This window comes from Zalophus californianus, chromosome 5, assembly GCF_009762305.2.
Source record: "Zalophus californianus isolate mZalCal1 chromosome 5, mZalCal1.pri.v2, whole genome shotgun sequence".
Classification (NCBI taxonomy): Eukaryota; Metazoa; Chordata; class Mammalia; order Carnivora; family Otariidae; genus Zalophus; species Zalophus californianus.
Genome location: NC_045599.1, coordinates 7,904,747 through 7,927,281, shown reverse-complemented (window position 1 = coordinate 7,927,281; position 22,535 = coordinate 7,904,747). Strand labels below are relative to the sequence as shown.

General features: G+C 34.3%; 1 protein-coding gene across 1 annotated transcript; it reads left to right on the top strand.

Moving 5' to 3' along the window:
- The first annotated feature begins 11,727 nt into the window (after positions 1–11,727).
- Positions 11,728–12,756, top strand: LOC113929561 (olfactory receptor 2L8-like). Its single transcript, XM_027606539.1, has one exon. The coding sequence runs from the start codon at positions 11,781–11,783 to the stop codon at positions 12,717–12,719; it is 939 nt and encodes a 312-aa protein (XP_027462340.1). The 5' UTR covers positions 11,728–11,780; the 3' UTR covers positions 12,720–12,756.
- The last annotated feature ends 9,779 nt before the right edge of the window (positions 12,757–22,535 follow it).

Here is a 22,535-nt window from a genome sequence, read left to right as displayed (position 1 = left end):
CTGGGTATTTACCACAAAGACATAGATGTAGTGAAAAGGAGGGCCATATGCACCCCAATGTTCATAGCAGCAATGTCCACAATAGCTAAACTGTGGAAAGAACAGAGATGCCCTTCAACAGATGAATGGATAAAGAAGATGTGGTCCATATATACAATGGAATATTACTCAGCCATCAGAAAGGATGAATACCCAACTTTTACATCAAAATTGATGGGACTGGAGGAGATTATGATAAGTGAAATAATCAAGCCATGAAAGTCAATTATCATATGGTTTCACTTATTTGTGTAACATAAGGAATAGCATGGAGGACATTAGGAGAAGGAAGGGAAAATTGAAATGGGGAGGAATCAGAGGGGGGAATGAACCATGAGAGACTATGGACCCTGAGAAACAAACAGCGTTTTAGAGGGGAGGGGGGAGGGGGTGTTGGTTAGCCCAGTGATGGGTATTAAGGAGGGCACATACTGCATGGAGCACTGAGTGTTATATAAAAACAGTGGATCGTGGATTGGTACCTCAAAAACTAATGATGTACTGTATGGTGACTAACATAACACAATAAAATTTAAAAATTAAAAAAAAAACAATTTAAATAAATTCAATACTAAAATTAAACTTATGTAAATAAAATTATTTAAATTATTTACTTAAATTATTTTAGAGCATAAAATAAGTTATAAAATGCAGTTGCCACCACCAACTGTCTTGTAGGAACAGAGAGTTCATGTATAAACAGATACTTTAATGAAAATGTGGGTGGCTAATATGTGAGCTCTTCTGATTTCTGACTCATTGCTCCTCATAAGGTAAAGGATAAATGTATTTTTTCAGCTCAGGATAAGTTACTTAAGTTCTATGACTGTCCTTTATGTTATGAGTGTGGATGGGGATACCAACCTCAGAAGCTTGTTGTCAACTTAGCATAATTTCTGACCCTCGTCCAGGATGCTGGTGAGATTGTCAACAAACTTCATTTCTGTGTCTTCCGTTCCTCATATGGGAAAGGCCCAGGAGCAAAACATGCTCTGTCTTTCATCCTGTATGTCAATTCGGACAGATGCTATCAATTCCCCTCTGTGTGCAGTGAAATTAATGCTAATGCTTAAATGTCAAAGTTTTCAGGGGGTTGAAAGTAATCAATACAGGTGAGAGTTTTTGTAAATAGACCATGTATAGGCTAGTTATTTTTATTTCAGTGTCTAGAAGCAGAACAAATAACGCAACATATTTTAAGAAAAAAGAAAAAGAAGAAGATAACAGGAGAGGAAGAAAAGGGGAGTATGTCAGAGGGGGAGACGAACCATGAGAGATGATAGACTCTGAAAAACAAACTGAGGGTTCTGGAGGGGAGGGGGGTGGGGGGATGGGTTAGCCTGGTGATGGGTATTGAGGAGGGCACGTTCTGCATGGAGCACTGGGTGTTATGAACAAACAATGAATCATGGAACACTGCACCAAAAACTAATGATGTAATATATGGTGATTAACATAACAATAAAAAATTAAAAAAAAAGAAATGGGTAAAAATAATCTAGTAGAAGTTTATTTATGCGTTTGGAAATTAATGTATAAATGAAATAAACATTTAGTGGGTGTGATTGAAAAATCACTAGGAAGATCTTTTATTTTAAAAAAGTCGTAGTCTAAATGGTAAAAAAAATACACATTGGGATCAAGTACAAGGTTTGATGGGCCATCTAAATGTTTCCTCTTCAAATACCTTTACCCTCTTCTTTTTAGTTATCTATAAAACTAGGCAAAATCACTTTTAGAAAAGAAATAAGAGGTAGTAAGAATCAAGGTGATTTCAAATACTACCAAATTATATATTTTGGTATCAACTTAATATGCTGTGTCTTAGACTGAAAACCAAAGGACATTATAAGAAGAAACACAATGTGTTTTTTTCTCAATTAGCATATCAGAAGTTATCAGATTGGTTCTCATTCATTTTGCTGGACTCTGAATTCTGCCTTGATGGTGGCTCATGTTGTTCAGTTCTGAGAAACATTCCAACAATTTTATCTCATTTAATTTTTCTATACATTTGCATAGAAATCATACATAACTATTCTTGCATAGATTTTTAAATTTCCTTTTTTTTATTCCTTACTCTCTCTTTTCCCTTTATTTATACTTTTTATTGTTTATTCACCTTTGGGCTAAGATGGAATTTATTATATTTACTGTAAGATTTTCTGATATTTGTCTTTCAAAATTTTGAATATGTCAGTTAATTGGCTAAATTTTATTTTAATTTTTAAGAACACTTCCTAGTTTTATGGATTTAATATGTTGTAGAATTTTCAGGTATCCTTATTAAAATATTTTCTGCCATAATTTTTTTATCTTCTCAGTTTGCTGTATATATTTTTTAATCTTCTCCTCTTCCATGGTGACATCCTCAAAAATGCAGTAATCTCTAGATCTATAATTTTATATAAGTCATAGTGTAACTAGCTGGTGCAAGTTTGCCCAGGACTTTTCTCATGTTAAAAGTGAAAGCCCCATGTTCCAAGAATCTCCTTATTTTAAGCAAAGTAGAATGGCTGACAGCCCAGTCATATCACATGGTGTCAAAGTTTGTCAACTAACACTTTCCTTTGGAATACAATTTTTCCTACTCCAATGGTTTCTTGGGTTGTCAAATGTTTTCTTCATTAATTGAATAATCACTTATCTATTCAAATCTTATCATAAAATGTCCTGAAATTCTCCCTCTGATATGCCTGATTTTATGTATTTTTTAAATGTATGTAATTTTAAAAAAATCTTGTGATAACTAATATTTTTAATTCATTCCCATTAGTTTAGCTGTATTTCAGAGGGAGAGGTGATAAATATTTGTGATCAAAATATCATTTTTACTTCTGCTAAAACAAGTTTTAAATATAAGATATTATTTGATGAAAATGGGCAGGAGATGATCAAGAGAATAATCTTTCTGACATTTTATTTTATTTTTTATTAAGTTTTTAATTTTAATTCCAGTAGAGTTAACATACAGAGTTATATGTTTTGGGTATATAATACAGTGATTCAACTATTCTATACATTACTAAATGTTCATCATGGTAAGTGTTCTCTTTAAACCCCATCACCTAATTCACCCATTATCCCACCCACTTCCCCCACTGGTAACCATCACTTTATTCTCTATAGTTAAGAATCCTTTTCTTGATCTCTCTCCTTTTCTTTTCTTCAGCTGTTTTGTTTCTTAAATTCTGTGCATGAGTGAAATCATATAGTATTTATCTTTCCCTGACTGACTTATTTTGCTTAACATTTGCAAATGGCAGGATTTCATTCTCTTTTATGGCTGAATAATATATACATATACACACGCGTATATATATAATATTCATATATATATAATATTCTTCATCCATTCATCAGTCAGTGGACAATTGGGTTACATTCATAATTTGGCCATTGCAAATAACACTAAAATAAACACAGGGGTGCATGTATCCCTTTGAATTAGTGGTTTTGTATTTTTGGGGTAAATAACCCAGTAGCATGATTACTGGATCATATGCTATTTCTATTTTGAACTTTTTGAGGAATGTCCATACTGTTATCCAGAGTGGCTGCACTGGTTTGCATTCCTACTAAGAGTGCAAGAGTTTTCCTCTTTCTTTTTTTCTTTAAGATTTTATTTATTTATTTGACAGAGAGACACAGCAAAAGAGGGAACACAGGAAGGGGAGTGGGAGAGGGAGAAGCAGGCTTCCCACCGAGCAGGTTGCCCAGTGCAGGGCTCGATCCCAGGACCCCGGGATCATGACCTGAGCCGAAGGCAGACGCTTAACGACTGAGCCACCCAGGCGCCCCAAGAGGTTCCCTTTTTCTCCACATTCTCTCCAACACGTTGTTTGTGTGTGTGTGTGGGGGGGGGGGTTTAGCCATTCTGACAAGTGTGAGAAGATACCTTATTGTAGTTTCAATCTGCATTTCCCTGATGACGAGTGATGTTGCATGTTTTCATGTGTCTGTTGGCAATCTGGATATTTTATTTGGAGAAATGTCTGTTCATGCTTTCTGCCCATTTTTAATTGCATTATTTGTTTTCTGGGTGTTGAGTTTTATAAGTTCTTTATATGTTTTAGATAAATACTAGACTTTTAAAAATTATGTTAATCACCATACAGTACATCATTAGTTTTTGATGTAGTGTTCCATGATTCATTGTTTGAATATAACACCCAGTGCTCCATGCAATACGTGCCCTCCTTAATACCCATCACTGGGCTAACCCATCCCCCCACTCCCCTCCCCTCTAGAACCCTCAGTTTATGGGAGTCCATAGTCTCTCATGGTTCATTTTTCCCTCTGAATTCCACCCTTCAGTTTTCCCTTCCTTCTCCTAATGTCCTCCATGTTATTCCTTATGTTCCACAAATAAGTGAAACCATATGATAATTGATTTTCTCTGCTTCACTTATTTCACTTAGCATAATCTCCTCCACTTCCATCCATGTGGATGTAAAAGTTGGGTATTCATCCTTCCTGATGGCTGAGTAATATTTCATTGTATGTATGGACCACATCTTCTTTACCCATTCATCTGTTGAAGGGCATCTTGGTTCTTTCCACAGGTTTGGCTATTGTGGACATTGCTGCTATGAACATTGGGGTGCATATGGCCCTTCTTTTCACTACATCTGTGTCTTTGGGGTAAATACTCAGTAGTACAATTGCTGGATCATAGGGTAGATCTATTTTTAATATCTTGAAGAACCTGCACACTGTTTTCCAAAGTGGCTGTAACAACTTGCATTCCCACCAACAGTGTAAGAGGGTTCCCCTTTCTCCACAATCTCTCCAGCATTTGTTGTTTCTTGCCCTGTCCATTTTTGCCATTCTAACTGGTGTAAGGTGGTATCTCAATGTGGTTTTGATTTGAATTTCCCTGATGGCTAATGATGATGAACATTGTTTCATGTGTTGGTGAGTCATTTGTATGTCTTCTTCAGAGAAGTGTCTTTTCATGTCTTCTGCCCATTTTTTGACTAGATTGTTTGTTTTTTGGGTGTTGAGTTTGAGAAGTTCTTTATAAATCTTGGATATCAGCCCTTTGTCTGTAGTGTCATTTGCAAAAATCTTCTCACATTCCGTGGGTTGCCTCTTAGTTTTGTTGACTGTTTCCTGTGCTGTGCAGAAGCTTTTTATCTTGATGAAGTCCCAAAAGTTCATTTTTGCTTTTGTTTCCCTTGCCTTTATAAATGTATCCTGAAAGAAAATGCTGTGGCCAAAGTTCAAGGAGTTACTGCCTATGTTCTCCTCCAGGATTTTGATGGATTCCTGTCTCACATTGAGGTCTTTCATCCATTTTGAGTTTATCTTTGTGTATGGTGTGAGAGAATGGTCGAGTTTCATTCTTCTGCATGTGGCTGTCCAATTTTCCCAGCAGCATTTATTGAAGAGACTGTCTTTTTTCCATTGCATGTTTTTTCCTGCTTTGTTGAAGATTATTTGACCATAGAGTTGAGGGTCCATCTCTGGGCTCTCTATTCTGTTCCATTTGTCTGTGTGTCTGTTTTTGTGCCAGGACCAGGCATCTTGGTGATCACAGCTTTGTAATATAGCTTGAAATCAGGCAACATGATGCCCCCAGCTTTGTTTTTCTTTTTCAACATTTCCTTGGCGATTCGGAGTCTTTTTTGATTCCATACAAATTTTAGGATTGTTTGTTCCAGGGCTTTGAGAAATAGCATTGGTATTTTGATTGGGATGGCGTTGAAAGTATAGATACTAAGCGTTTATCAGATATCTCATTTCCAATTATCTTCACCCATTCAGTACTTTGGCTTTTGGTTTTGTTGATCACTTCCTTTGCTTTGCAGAAGCTTTAATTTTGATGTAGTCCCAATAGTTTATTTTTGGTTTTATTGCCCTTGCCTCAGGAGAAATATTTAGAAAAATGTGGCTATGGCTAATGTCTGATAAATCAATGCCTATGCTGTCTTACACGATTTTTATGGTTTCAGGTCTCACATATAGGTCTTTAATCTATTTTGAGGTTTTTTTGTTTTTCTTTTTTGTGTTTATTTTATGTATGGTGCTAAAAAGTGGTCCAATGCCATGATTTTGAATGTTGCTATCAGTTTTCCCACCACCATTTTTTGGAGAGACTTTTTTCTCATTGTATATCCTTTCCTCCTTTGTAGAAGATTAATTGACCATATAATTGTAGATTTCTGGGTTTTCTATTCTGTTCCATTCATTTATGTGTCCATTTTTGTGCCAGCACCATACTCTGATTACTACAGCTTTGTAATATAACTTAAGTCTAAAATTGTGATACCTAGTTTCTTTCTTTCTCTCTCTCTCTCTCTCTTTTTTTAAGATTTCTATGCCTATTCCAAGTCTTTTGTCGTTCCAAGCAAATTTTAATCTGATTTTTGTATAAGGTCATATTGACCTCATAAAATGAATTTGGAATATCTTCTTCCTCTTCTTTTGTTTGGAATAGTTAGAGAATAGGTATTAACTTTTATTTAAATGTTTGGTAGAATTCACCTGTGAAGATGTCTGGTCCTGGTCTTTGTTGGGACTTTTCCGATCCTGTTTCAGTTTCATTGTTGGTAATCACTCTGTTCAGATTTTCTATGTCTTCCTGCTTCAATTTTGCTAGATATTATGTTCCTAGAAATATATGAGTTTCCTCTAGGTTGTCTAATTTCTTGGCATATAATTTTTCATAATATTCTCTTAAAAGTGTTTGTATTTCAATAATGCTGGCTGTTATTTCTTGTCTTTCAGTTGTAATTTTGTTTATTTAGACTCTGTCTCTGTCTCCCCGTCTCTATCTCTTTTTTAATGAGCCTGGACAGAAGTTTATCAATTTTATTGATCTTTTCAAAAAACTCCAGTTTGCTTGGATCTGTTTTATTATTATTTTTTGTATTTTTTTAGATTATATATCATTTATTTCTGTACTAATCTTTATTATTTATTTTATTCTCCTGGTTTAAGGTTTTGTTTATTGTTCTTTTTCTAACTCATTTAGGTGCAATGTTAAGGTGTTTATTTGAGATTATTCTTGCTTCTTAAATTAAACCCACATTACTGTAAAATTCCATCTTAGAACTTTTTTTGCTGCATCCCAAAGATTTTAGGATTGTTGTGTTCATTTTCATTTCTTCCTTGTAATTTTTTATTTCTTCTTTGATTTCTTGGTTGCTGCATTCATTGTTTAGTACCCTATTATTTAACCTCCATGTATTTGTGATCTTTCCATATTATTTTTTTTCTTTTGGTTAACTTCTTTTTTCTAATTTTGTGGTCAGAAAAGAGGAAGGGTATGACTTAGATCTTTTTAGTTTGTTGAGACTTGTTTCATGGCCTAATATATTATGTAATCTGGAGAATGTGACTTGAAAAGAATGTGTATTCTGCTATTTTAGGGAGGGCTGTTCTGAATATATATTAAGTCCATTTGGTCCAGGGTGTCACTCAAAGCCAATGTTTCCTTCTTGATTTTCTATATGGATGATCTGTCCATTGATGTAAGTCAGAAATTAAAGTTCCCTACTATTATTTTCTTATTAGGAATTAATTCCTTTATGCTTTTTAATTAACTGTTGTATGTATTCGGATGCTCTGATAGTGGATGCATAAACATTTACAATTGTTATATCATCTTGTTGGATTGTTCCTTTTATGGTTATATAGTGTACTTCTTTGTCTCCTGTTATAGACTTTGTTTTACAGGAAATTTTGTTCAATATAGGGGCACCTGGGTGACTCAGTTGGTTGAGTGACCTACTCTTGATTTCAGCTCAGGTCACAATCTCAGGGTCTTAAAATCAAGCCCTGTGTCAGGCTCTGTGCTCAGTAAGGAGTCTCCTTGTCCCTCTCCCTTTACCCCTCCACAACACTGTGTGTGCACATGCATGCATGCTCTCTCTCTCGCTCTCAAATAAATAAATAAATAAAATCTTAAAAAAAACGTTTTGTTCAATATGAGTATTGTTACACTGGCTTTCTTTTGACACATATTTGCAAGGTAAATGTTTCTCCATTCCCTCACATTTATTCTGCAAGTAAATTTGAGTGTGACATGTATCTCTTGTATGCAGCATATAGATGTGTCTTTTTTTTTTTTAATCCACTCTGTCACCCTATGTCTTTTGATTGGAGCATTTCATCCATTTATATTGAAAGTAATTATTGATAGATATGTATTTATTCCCATTTGTTACTTGTTTTGTGGATGTATTTATAGTTTTCTCTGATTCTTATCTTTCCGGTTTTCATGGTTTTTTTTTTTTTTTTTGTAATGATATACTTGGATGGCTTTCCTTTCTCTTTGTTCTTTGAATATCTATTGCTGGCTTTTTATTTGTGGTTACCGTTAGGCTTGTATATAGAATTTTCTGTATGTAGCATTCTATATTAAGTTGATGATCACTTAAGTTTGAACACATTCTTTACTCCTATCTTTGGCATATTTAGGTATATGTTGTCATATTTTACAACATTTTGTTTTCTGAAACCCTTAACTGATTTTTACAGATTTTTTTTTTTTTTTTACTATTTTTGTGTTTCCTAATTTCATACTGTCATGTATGGTCTTTTCTTTCCACTCAAAGAGTTCCCTTTAATATTTGAGTTGGGTTGGTTTAGTGGTCATGAACTCTTTTAATATTCATTTGTCTGGGAAACTCTTTATCTCTCCTTCTATTCTGAATTTTGGCTTTGCTGGACAGAGTATACCTGGCTGCAGATTTTTCCATATTAGCACTTTGAATATATTGTGGCACTCTCTCTGACTTGGAAAGTTTCTGTTGAAAAATCCCGACAGCCTTTTGGGATTTACCTTGTATGTAATAGTATTATTTTCTCTTGTTGCTTTATTTATTTATTTATTTATTTTGTTTTCTTTATCACTCCTTTTTTTTTTCCATTTTAATTACTATGTGTTTTGGTGTGGATATCTTTAGGTTGATTTTTTGGGGGATCTCTTTGCCTTCTGGATCTGGATATCTGTTTCCTTCATCACCAGATTAGGAATTATTTCTTCAGACAAATTTTCTGCTCTCTTTTCTTCTTCTGGGGTTCCTATCATGTGAATGTTACTACACTTGATAGAGTCACAGAGTTCCCTTCGTCTAGTCTCATTTTGCATAATTGTTATCTCTTATTTGCTCAACCTGATTATTTTCCATTAGTCTGTCTTCCAGGTCATTATTTCATTCCTATGATTTCTCTAGTCTTATATTTTTCTCCATCAAGTATATTTTTAATTCCATTTGTTGTGTTCCTCATTTCTGATGGGTTCCTTTTTATCTCTTTATTAAGGGTCTCACTGATGCCCTCCCCTCTTTTCTCAAATCCAGTGAGTGTCTTTATAATCATTACTTTAAATTATCTAATCGTCATTTTACTTATATCCATTTTGCTTTGGTGTTTTGCTGTGGTTTTGTATTTTTCTTTCATTTGGGACATAGTCCTGTTTCTCTTCATTTTATCTAACTCTCAGAGTCTATTTCTTTGTTAGACAAGTCAGCTATATCTCCTGCTGTCATAGGTAATGGCCTTATTAATAAGAGTTCCTGTAGTACCCTGTAGTGCAGTGTCACCTATTCTCCAGGGTCTGGCATTCAGAAAGTGTCGTTTATGAGTGTTGTGTGTGGTTTGCCATCGTGTCCTGGCCATTTTTTCTTTCAGTCCACTTGTCTGTAGAAGCTCTCTTTTCCTGTTGTGGGCTGTGTTTTGTCCCTGTTCAGGGTAGAGTTTACTTTTATCACGTGTGCCCTAGTCTGCTTGCAAAATGAGACCTGCCACCACTGCCACTGGAAGTGAGGCCCTGCAAAACTCATAGGTCTAGAGATTCAGTATAAGCAGGAGTTTGTACTGGTCTTCTGGAGGGTACCAGTAAATGAAAGACTGAAGGAAGCGTCACTGGAAAAGGTGGAAACACAAAATTGTAGGAAGGGGTGAGGTTTGATATAATCAGGTAGTGTCTACACAGTTCTCATTCCTGCAGGTGGCCTTATGTTTATGCTAGGGAGGGGCAGGAGAGGGAAATGTTACCTATCAGTTCCTTTGTTCATGGAGGATACAAATAGTCTTAATTATCACATTCCTCCATTATCATTACTTTCAACCTTCCATTTTCATTTCTTAGTATAGAGCAGACCCTTCTTCAGATCTTTTATAAACCATGTGTACTGCAACCCTGCCTCTCTGGGAAATACTCTAAGATGAGTAAATAATTCACTCCTATATGTCCAGGTATTTTTCAAACTTCTGCTTCTGTGCTGTATTGCATGGGTTATTTGTCATGTTGTCTCTTTAAGGGAACGGACTCAGCTTACTAATGGCCTTGGGGTTCTCACAGAGCTGATTTTTAAAATTCCAGGCTTTGATTTCTGCTAGTAGTAAGAACTCATGAAAGATGGCCCCTCTTTCTTTTAAAGTCAAATGTTGTGGAAAGTTGTCTTCCCCATGTGGGACCTCCTGTGTGATAGTCTGTTAATCATTCTTCCCCATGATTGTGGATCCCTCCCTATTATGTGTGGTCATGGTCTGTTTTGCTCATCAAACACCTCCCTGGCCTTGCTACATTCTTCAAAGTGACTTCTCTACCTTTATTTGTGGAGTTCCCTCTGCCAGTCTTTGGGTCATTCTCTCGGTTATTTATGCTGTCATGAGTGTTATCTAGTTGTATCTAGGGATGAAGTGAGTTAATGACCCTTTTACTTTGCCATCTCCCCAGCCTCCCTAAGACATTTTAAAATTTTATTCCTCTATTTGGGGATGCTTGAGCAAAATAGTGAGGGCTGCAGTACACATGGTTTATAAAAGATCTGAAGAAGGGTCTGCCCTATACTAAGAAACGAAAATGGAAGGTTGAAAGTAATGATAATGGAGGAATATAATAATTAAGACTATCTATTTGTACCTGATGTTATTAGGAAATAAACACTTGTGATTTTCTGAGTCCACACGATGAACTGATACCTGATTTTCCAGAAGGTTTATTAAGCAAGGTGGGTCAGAGTGACAAGAAGCAAATCTTGCTTATCAATATAAGACAAAAAAACTACAGTTATTCATATATGCCTGAAAGTTTGAGTAATATAACCTTGAATAAAAACATAAACACATTTCATGTATCACTAAATTTATTCATATTATGAGCCAAATGAATATTTGAACTGATACAAACTTGTGTTCAGTCTTGGCACAAGAATTATATTTATATTTAATTAAAATATTTGATATTTTTGATATGTGAATTTATGAAGGGTATAGAATTATTCATATCTTATTCAGGTAGATATAGATATTTTCTTTTTATTATTTCATTAATTCTTTACAGAAAATTTTGAATGTAAATGCTTACCACCTTAACCTGTAACTTTGTGAAACAACATAGAAGTTTTTTCTCAAAATAGGAAACTTTATTTATTTAAGGAACTGGGTATTTAATGAAAATTTCACAATTAGATTAAAAATTTTTTAAAAGTTGGGTGCATGGGTGGCTCAGTCGTTGGGTGTCTGCCTTTGGCTCAGGTCATGATTCCAGGGTCCTGGGATCGAGCCCGCATTGGGCACCCTGCTTGGCAGGAAGCCTGCTTCTCCCTCCCCCACTCCCCCTGCTTGTGTTCCTGCTCTCGCTGTGTTTCTCTCTGTCAAATAAATAAATAAAATCTTTAAAAAAATAAAAAAATAAATAAAAATTTTAAAAAAGTAAAAAACACATATTTCTTTATGTATTATATGTGTTTTTCTCTTCTTTCAGGGGAACCAAAGAATAGAATATGGAAAATTACAACCAAACATTAACTGATTTCCTTTTATTGGGGTTATTTCCACCATCAAGTATTGGCCTCTTTCTTTTCATTCTCATTGCACTTATTTTCTTAATGGCTCTTTTTGGCAATCTGTCCATGATCATCCTTATCCTCTTGGATACCCATCTCCACACACCCATGTATTTTCTACTTAGTCAGCTCTCCCTCATGGACCTGAACTACATTTCCACCATTGTCCCCAAGATGGCTTCCAATTATCTCTTTGGAAACAAGTCTATCTCACTTATTGGATGTGGGGTTCAGAGCTTTTTGTTCTTGACTTTAGCAGTTGCAGAAGCACTACTCTTGACATCTATGGCCTATGATCGTTATGTGGCTATTTGTTTTCCTCTTCACTATTCCATTCACATGAACAAAAAAGTGTGTGTGCTAATGATAATGGGATCATGGACAATAGGGTCTATCAACTCCTGTGCCCACACTGTATATGCCCTCCACATCCCTTATTGCCAATCCAGAGCCATCAACCATTTCTTCTGTGATGTCCCTGCCATGTTGACTCTTGCCTGCATGGACACCTGGGTCTATGAGTATACAGTCTTTGTAAGCACCACACTCTTGATTGTGTTTCCTTTCATTGGCATTGCATGTTCCTATGGCCACGTTCTCTTTGCCATCTGCCACATGCAGTCAACAGAGGGAAGGAAGAAGGCCTATTCAACCTGCAGCACCCACCTCACTGTGGTGACTTTCTACTATGCACCCTTTGCTTACACTTATCTACGCCCAAGATCCCTCCGATCTCCAACAGAGGACAAGGCTCTGGCTGTCTTCTACACCATCCTGACCCCAATGCTCAACCCCATCATCTACAGCCTGAGAAACAAAGAGGTGATAGAGGCCCTGAGAAGAGTGATTCAGAAGCTGTGCTCTGTAAAAATGTAGAGGAAGTTCTCATTAGTCCCGCAGCCTCAGAAGTAGATTACTTTCACCTTTTATACTCCTTAAGAACACTATTATTCCAGGATTGAAGACAAGGACTAAAATAATCTAGAAGAAAAAATAATTGAGATTTGACAAAATAGTTGTATATTTCTAAACACTTTTTCTGTTTTCGTTGTGGTAATTTTTAGTAATTAGAAAGGACATAGTATTTCCTCAATCTTATTTGCAGAAGGTTTTACTAATATGCAGAAATTATAATGGAAATAGCCCAACTTAATAGTATCATTCAATGTAATAGTTCTACCATACTTAATATATATCCAAAAATGACTAAAATAATACAAAGAACAATAAATATCATAACCTCAGTCATTCTATTGATAAGCAAAACAATTATTTCTTTTATTTCTATTACAGTGTATTCTTAACTGGTGCATATTGGTTCTTCTATTTCCCAGTTTTCAGGATAAGTGATAGATATTGAGGTTTGTCATAGAGTTCTGCATGAATTCGAATTTCTTACAGCACTAGAAAGGAAATATAAAAGGTTTGCTTCTTTCTGGGGCACCTGGGTGGCTCAGTAATTTAAGTGTCTGCCTTCAGCTCAGGTCATGATGCCAGGGTCCAAGGAAGACATGATATGAATTGTTATGTTTTTATACTAAAACCAATTTGGCATTTAGAAAGTTCTTGACTGATTAAAAGCCTTTTTTGGAATGGCGTGAGCACTATCTTCCACTATATCATAGAAAATTTCCTCATTGCAAGGAATTGCATGATATTATAGTGATACCTTTAAAAAGAAACAGTTTTGTGCTTTTGAAATGATTGTCTCATACCACAAAATTTGTCTCAAATTCTTTTCTCTAAAGGAAGGCATTTACTACTTAGTACCAATAACCAAATACTTCTAAGCATTTAATATTTTCCAAGTTTTTCCAACTTGCTTAAAATATGATTCAAAATATGATTAGCTAAAGTTCTAAACTGGAGTATATTTATTTATTAACAAAAATTAATTAAAAACTATTATGATTAAAAAAGAGTGAGAGATCTGTAGATTCTTCAGAATTGCTGGCCAATCAGATCTTAAGAGCCCACAATTACAAGTAATTTCCAACGTTTGCCTGACAATGATTCATGTGAAAACCTCATTGTTGCCCCTCCTGGGGACCATTCACAGCCCCATAACCATATGATGATCTTTTCTAGGAACTTGGTGAATGTACTGCTGTTGCACATTCTTTAACTGTAAGTCACACCAAGTTAAAGTTTGTAATAAAATAATCTAATGCAGAGTATTTGACCTGGACAAAAGTTAAGAGTTAGACAAAGGAGAAAGTACTTAGGTCCTAACACAGATATCAGAAATTTTACTCTCTAAAATATGTCAAGAGAAAAGTCAGAAATAAAACCAAACCAAACCAAACAAAAAACTCTAGACTCTAGACTTCTGCTAAAACATTGGTTCTATGACTCCTCTTCAGTTATCTTCTTACATGGCCCATTATGTGTGAGAACTATGTGAAATTCATAATTTTCAAAATATGATTATTCATTTAAAAACATGTCATTTGATATAAAATTTTACTTAGAACACACAACATTTTAAAAAGTACATAATGAGCTCATTGTTATTATTTAGGTTCCTTACTCTCACCTCTTCCTTTGGGTTACACTAAATGCTAAATGTCATTGTCCCATGCCAAGAAAAATAATTTTTAAAAATTATTTTAAAAACTCCATAATATCCAAGAATTGCATAACAGTACAAAAAGCGTAAAAAAGCAGAATGGGAACATTCAGAAATAAAAGAAAGGACTAGAAGAAATATTTGAGACCAAATCACAAATCTAGGAAGTTCAAAGGACACTGAGCAGCTTAAATGCCAAAGACAAAGAAACAAACACTATACCTAGGCATAACATTTTCTAATTTCAGAAAATCAAGGTAAAGAAAAAATCCTGAAGAAGCCAGAAAAAAGTAACACTTAACCTATAGAGAATCAAAGTTAAGAATTATATCTGACTTCTCAGAAACCATGTAAGTAAGAAGAGAGTTGAATGAAACACGTAAAGTGCTGAGAGAGAGAAAAAAATCATTATAGAATACTGTACCCTGTGAAATTATTCTTCAAAAGTGAAGGAGAAAGAAAAACTTTCACAGGAAAAGAAATAATAGAAGGAATGTGTCACTATTAGACTTGTTTTGAAAAAAATATGAAAAGAAGTTCTTTAAAGGGAATGAAACTTAGATCTACAAAAAGAAAGATATCGAACCGGGAATAAGGGAAGGTAAAATTTTTTTAAATGTATTTTTCTTATTTTTCCTTGATCCAACAAATAACAATTTGCTCAAAATAATACCACCAATATGTCTAATTGTGTATAATTATATATACAATACATATGCATATACATGTTGTATATAAAATAAAATTAATGACAGCAAAAGTACAAAGGATGGGAGAAAGGAATTATAATTACTTTTTTATAAGGTTTCTCACACTATATTGAAATGATATTGTTTATTCAAAAGTAGAGTAGGATTAGTTAAAAATATATATTGCAAACTGTAGGACAATGGAAATTTAAAAAAAAAGAAGTATAACATATGGTAAAAAAAGAAGAGAAAAAAACTTCAGTTAAAATCACCTAAAGATGGGCGCCTGGGTGGCTCAGTTGGTTAAGCGACTGCCTTCGGCTCAGGTCATGATCTTGGAGTCCCGGGATCGAGTCCCGCATTGGGCTCCCTGCTCAGCAGGGAGTCTGCTTCTCCCTCTGACCCTCTTCCCTCTCGTGCTCTTTATCTCTCATTCTCTCTCTCTCGAATAAATAAATAAAATCTTTTAAAAAAGAAAATAAAATCACCTAAAGGCAGAGAAAATGTGGAATACAAATACAGGTACAATTAACAAGGGCAGAAAATGGAAAACAAATGAATATGGTAAATATTACATCAAAAATTAGTTTGAAACTCAATGATCTAAAGCCTCAGTTAAAAATATGAAAAAAGAAAAACATCACTCAAATATATGTTGTCTTCAATAAGCCCAGTTTAAATACAAAGACAAACACTACAATGTTCTTCAAAAATTAATTACCATATGATCCAATAATTCCCCTACTGGTCATTTACACAGAGAAAATGAAAACACTTATTTAAAAAGTTATATGCATCCCTATTATTATTTACAATAATCAAGATATGGAAGCACCCCAAGTATTCACTGATAGATGAATGAATAAAGAAGATGTGGTATATATGTACAATATAATATTATGTGGACATAAAAAAAGGATTGAACCTTGCCATTTGTGATAACATGGATTCATCTATAAAGTATTATGCTAAATAAAATAAGTCAGACTGAGAAAGACAAACACAATATGACTTCATTTATATGTAAACTCTAAAAAATGAATAAAAAGAATAATGAAAAAGAATTAAAAAAATGAATAAAGAAGCAAAAGAAAGTGGAATCAAACCTATAAATGGAGAGAAAAAAAACTTATGATTGCCAGAGGGTGGTAGGATGAGCAAAATGAGTGAAAGGACATGGCAGATACAAGGTTCCAGTTATGGAATAAACCAGTGACAGCAATAAAATATACAGCATAGGGAATATAGACAATAGTATTTTAATATTAACATAGAGTAACTGCAATTGTTATGAATATAGCATAATGTATACAGATGATGAATCACTATGTTGTACACGTGAAACAAATGTAACGTGTGGCAATTGTACTTTAGGAAGCATATTTAAAAAATTAAAAAAATAATGGAAAAACACATAGATTAAACATGGATGGAACTGAAGGGGATTATGCTAAGTAAAATGAGTCAAGCAGAGAAAAGACAATTATATGGTTTCCTCATATGCAGAATATAAGGAATAGCGCAAAAGACCACAGGGGATGGGAGGGAAAACTGGGAAGAAATCAGAGAGGAAGACAAACCATGAGAGACTCTGGACTCTGGGAAACAAACTGAGGGTTACAGAAGGGAGGGGGGTGGAAGGATGGGGTAACCAGGTAATGGGTATTAAGGAGGGCACGTGTTGTGATGAGCTCTGGGTGTTATACACAACTAATGAATTGTTGAACACTGCATCAAACACTAATGATGTACTAATTGAACATAATAATAATAATAATAAAGTAAATGGAAAGATAATATATCAATCAAAATCTAATTGAAGGAAAGAAGAGTAGCTATATTAATTTCAGACAACATACACCTCAAATGAGGATATTTATAAGTGAAAAAGAAGGATATTATATAAGGATAAAATGGCTGTTTCTCCAAGCACATATAATAATTGGTAACATGCATGTGCCTAATGTAGTATCAAATTACATGATACAAAAACTAAAAGAAATACAAGGGAAATAGATGAATTCACACTCAAAACTGGAGAGACTCCAACAATGTCCATATTATGAATGGGCAGATGAAGGAGGCAGAAAATCTGTAAAGACATAGTTGAACTCTACAACACCATCAATCAATAGTACATAACCAGCATGCATAGACTTATTCCAGCAGTGGCATACACATGCTGGAAAAACTGGACATCCTCAAATAAAAAATAAAAATAAAAATAAATAAATAAATAAATAATAAATCTACACACAAACGTTACATTCTTCACCAAAATTAACTTAAAATGGATCATAAATGTACATGTAAAATGCAAAACTACGAGGTTGCTAGAAGATAACAGAAGAAACCTAGATAATCTTGGGTATGACAATGACTTTTTAGATACATTGCCAAGGCATAATTAATTTTAAAAAATGATAAGCTGGACTTTATTAAAATAAAAACTCTGGTCTGTGAAAGAAGAACTCAAGAGAATGAGAACAGAGGCCCCAGACTCATAGAAAATCTTTACAAAAGACACGTCAGATAAATAATTGTTTTCTAAATATAAAATGAACTAAAAATCAACACTGAAGAAAATAACCTAATTAAGAAAATCGACCAAGAACCAAAGAAGTTAAGCAGATGGCAAACAAGCATATAAAATGATGCTTCACATCATATGTCATTTGGGAAATGCAAATTAAAACAGTAATAAGATATCACTACATACTTACTTGAATTGTCGAAATCCAGAACACTGAAAAGACCAAATGTCGGTGAGGATGTGATACAACAGAAATTATTTTTTGCTGTGAACAGGATTGACAGTTTCTTACAAAACTAAGCTTATCTTACCACACAATCAAGCAGTCATTAATTTGAAATCATGTCTACACAAAAATCTACACATGGATGTTTATCACAGTTGCACTTATAACTCCAAAATTTGGAAGCAAACAAATGTTCTTCATTTGGTAAACTGATAAACTTCCAAACAATGGAATATTAGCCAGTGATAAAAACATATAAGCTGTCAAGTCATTAAAAGACAGAGAACACCCTTAAATGCATATTTTAAGTGAAAGAAACCAATCTGAAATGAACATATACTATTTAATTCCAACTATATAATATCCTGGAAACATCAAAGCTATGGAGAATTTAAAAGTTCAATAGGTGGCAGGGTCATGAGTGGGGGGAGGAATGAATTGGAAGAGGACAGAAAAATTTAAAAGTAATAAAACTATTTGCATGGTACTATAATGATTTATTTAAGAGCTAGTTTGTATAGCCTGGGAGAGATACCTGTTTTCTTTCAAATGTCTCATTTTCAACAATAAGAACAAAAAATCACAAGGTTTACAAAGAATAGGAAAACATGGTCTGTACATAAAAACAACATATATTGATAGAAACTCTCTATGAGGAAACAGAAATCGGAATTACTAGACAAAAATTTAAACTTCCTTTAATATACTCATATAGTTAAATAAAACACAAATACCTAAAGATTTTTTAAAAAATGATGTCAAAATAGAATGATAGGGCCCCTGGGTGGCTCAGTTGGTTAAGCGACTGCCTTCAGCTCAGGTCATGATCCTGGAGTCCCTGGATCGAGTCCCACATCAGGCTCCCTGCTCAGTTGAGGAGTCTGTTTCTCCCTCTGACCTTCCTCCCTCTCATGCTTTCTCTCTACCATTCTCTCTTTCTCTCTCAATAAATAAATAAAAATCTTTAAAAAAAATAGAATGATAATACAAAAAAGAGATGTAAATTCTAAAAAGAAATCAACCAGAAATTCTAAAGCTGAAAAGTACAAAAAAAAAAAAAAAAAGAAAAGAAAAGAAAAAGAAAAGAAAGATTCACTAGAGAGATACAACAGAAGTTTTCAACAGTCAGGAAAAAATACATCAAAGAAAGTGAAGGCAGGGCTATTTTAATTATAGATTCTGAGGAGCAGAAAGACAAAAGGATGAAGAAATATGAATATAAGCAAAAGTATAGGTGGGAAATCATTAAGGGGACCAATATACGCATTATGGGAGTCCCAGAGGTGGTTACAGTCAAAGGGACAGAGAGATTATTTGAATAAAAAAATGATGGAAACCTCTCAAATTTGATGAGACATGAATATACAATTCAAGAATCTCAACAAATTCCAAGTAGGATAACCTCAAAAAGACCCACAATAAGACACAATTAATCAAACTGTCAAAAGACAGAGACTATATTGAAAGCAGGAAGAAATAAGTAATTTGCACAAGACGGTTCAAGGGAGTTTCAATAAGATTATCTGCTCAGTTCTTTTTCTTTAATTTAATTTAATTTTATTATGTTATGTTATTCTCTGAGCAGAAATCAAGAACTGATCACAATGAGATAATATATTCAAAGTGATAATAGAAAAAAAACCGTGTCTACTGAAAATTTTATATCTGGATATTTTTTCTTCAAAAAAGAGAAAGAAACTAAGACAGTTTCTTGATACACAAAAGCAGTAAAGATTTATTACTTCTAGACCTGTCCTACAAGAAATGTCAGGGGGAATCCTTCAGATTGGAAATGAAATGATTCTGGACTACGCAACATAATGCATCAATATGTTAAAAAAATTAAACAATATACCAGGTTGGATTTAATCCTGGAATGCAGGAATTGTTCAATATATGAAAGTAAATATATGTAATGCAAGACATTAACAGAATGAAGGAATCTTCATGTACCAAAACAATTTTGAAAATGAACAAATTAGGAAGTCACATATTTCCTGATTTGAAAATTAAATGTAAAGGTACAGTAATCAAAACAGTGTGGTACCCAAACATTCAAGGTCACCTTGAGAGAAAGGAATACAACTGAAGGTATCATAGTCCCATAAGTTCAGCTACTACAAAGCTGTAGTTGGGTGCCTGGGTGACTCAGTTGTTTAAACACCTGCCTTTGGCTCAGGTCCTGATCCCAGGGTCTTGGGATCAAGTCCTGCATTGGGCTCCTTGCTCAGCAGGGACCCTGCTTCTCCCTCTGCCTGCTGCTCCTCCTGCCTGTGGTCTCTCTCTCTCTCTCTGACAAATAAAAGCCTTAAAAATATTTTTTAAAAAAGCTGAGGTGATAAAAATATATGGTACTGGCACAAATATAGGCACATAGATCAATAGAACAAAATAGAAATCCCAGAAATAAACCTACACTTATATGGTCAATTAATCTATGGCAAAGGTGGAAAGAATATAGAATGGGGGAAAAGAACCATCTTTTTAATAAATGGTGCTGGGAAAACTGGATAACTACATGGCAAAAGAATGAACCTGGACCACTTTCTTACACAATACATAAATATAAACTCAAAATGGCTTAAAGACCTAAATGTGCAATCTGAAACCATAAATCTCTTAAAGAAAACACAGACAGTAATTCCTTTGGCATCAGCCAGAGAAATATTTTTTCTAGATAAGTCTCTTCTAGCAAGGGAAACAATCAAAATTAAACTACTGAGAGTATATGAAAGAAATAAGAAAGAAAAGAAAGAAAGAAAGAAAGAAAGAAAGAAAGAAAGAAAGAAAGAAAGAAAGAAAGGAAGGAAGGAAGGAAGAAAAGAGAAAGAAAGGGAGAGAGAAAGAAAAAGAAAGAAAGAAAGAGAACGAAAGAGAGAAAGAGAGAAAGAAAGAGAGAAAGAAGGAAGGAAGGAAGGAAGGAAGGAAAGAAGGAAGGAAGGAGGGAAGGAAGGAAGGAAGGAAGGAAGGAAGGAAGGAAGAAAAGAGAAAGAAAGGGAGAGAGAAAGAAAAAGAAAGAAAGAAAGAAAGAGAAAGAAAGAGAGAAAGAGAGAGAAAGAAAGAGAGAAAGAAGGAAGGAAGGAAGGAAGGAAGGAAGGAAGGAAGGAAGGAAGGAAGGAAGGAAGGAAGGAAGGAAGGATGGAAGGAAGGAAGGAAGGAAGGAAGGAAGGAAGGAAGGAAGGAAGGAAGGAAGGAAGGAAGGAAGAAGAAACCATCAACAAAACAAAAAGGCAACCTGCTAGGTGGCTCAGTCAGTTAAGCATCCAACTCTTGGTTTCAGCTCAGGTCATGATCTCAGGGTTGTGGGATCAAGCTCCACATTGGGTTTCACTTTCAGTAGGGAGTTTGCTTGAGAGTCTCTCTCTCCCTCTCCCTCTGCCATCCCCCCTTTAAAATAAATAAATCTAAAAAAACCCCACAACTTATACAACTCAACACCAAAAAAGCCAATAATCTAATTAAAAAATCAGCAGAGTACCTGAATAGGTAGTTTTCCAGAATGTACAAACGGCCAACAGACAGATAAAAAAAATGATCAACATCATTAATCATCAGGGAAATGCAAATCAAAGCTACAATGAGATATTACCTTACACTTGTCAGAATGGCAAAACTGAAAAAATAATAAATAACAAGTGTTGGCAAGGACATAAAGAAAAAGGTACTTTTGTTTACCACTGGTGGGGATACAAATTAACACAGCCACTGTGAAAAACATACGGAGTTTCCTCAAAACATTAAAAATAGAATTACCACATGTTCCAAAAATTCCATGATGAATCGAAGAAAACAAAACCCTAAATCAAACAGATATATTCATCCATATGTTTATTACAGTGTTATTTACAATAACCAATATGTGGAAATTACCCGTGTCCATCCACAGATGAATGAATTCAGATATGGTGTGTGTGTATATATGCATGGATGGATGCATATGTATGTGTATATGTTTATGTCTATATCTGTGTATATATATATATGTATATATATATACACACACAATGGAATATCACTCATCAATAACAAAAAAGATGAGATCTTGCTATTAACAACAACATGGGTGAATTCTAGGGGATATGATGTTAAGTGAAATAAGGTAGTCAGAGAAAGATAAATACCATATGATTTCACTCATATGTGGAATTTAAGGAAAAAAATGATCAAACAAAAGAAAAAAAAAGACAAGCAAAAAATAGACTTTTATTTATTTATTTTTACTTGCATTTCCCTGATGATTAGTGACATTGAGCATCATGTCACATACCTGTTGCTTATCTGTATGCCTTTTTTTTTATTATGTTATGTTAGTCACCATACATTACATCATTAGTTTTTTATGTAGTGTTCCATGATTCATTGTTTGCATATAACACCCAGTGCTCTAGAACCCTCAGTTTGTTTTTCAGAGTCCATCATCTCTCATGGTTCTTCTCCCCCTCCGATTTCCCCCCTTCTTTCTTCCCCTCCTGCTATCTTCTTCTTTTTTGTTGAATGGATTTAATTACATATTCAATTTCATTACAAGTTATGAGTCTACTCAAATTTATTTATTATGTTATGTTAATCACCATACATTACATCATTAGTTTTTGATGTAGTGATCCACAATTCATTGTTTGTGCATAACACCCAGTGCTCCACGCAGAACGTGCCCTCTTTAATACCCATCACT

Coding starts and splice junctions, on each gene's coding strand:
- LOC113929561 (XM_027606539.1), top strand. CDS start 11,781: ATGGAAAATTACAACCAAACATTAACTGATTTCCTTTTATTGGGGTTA.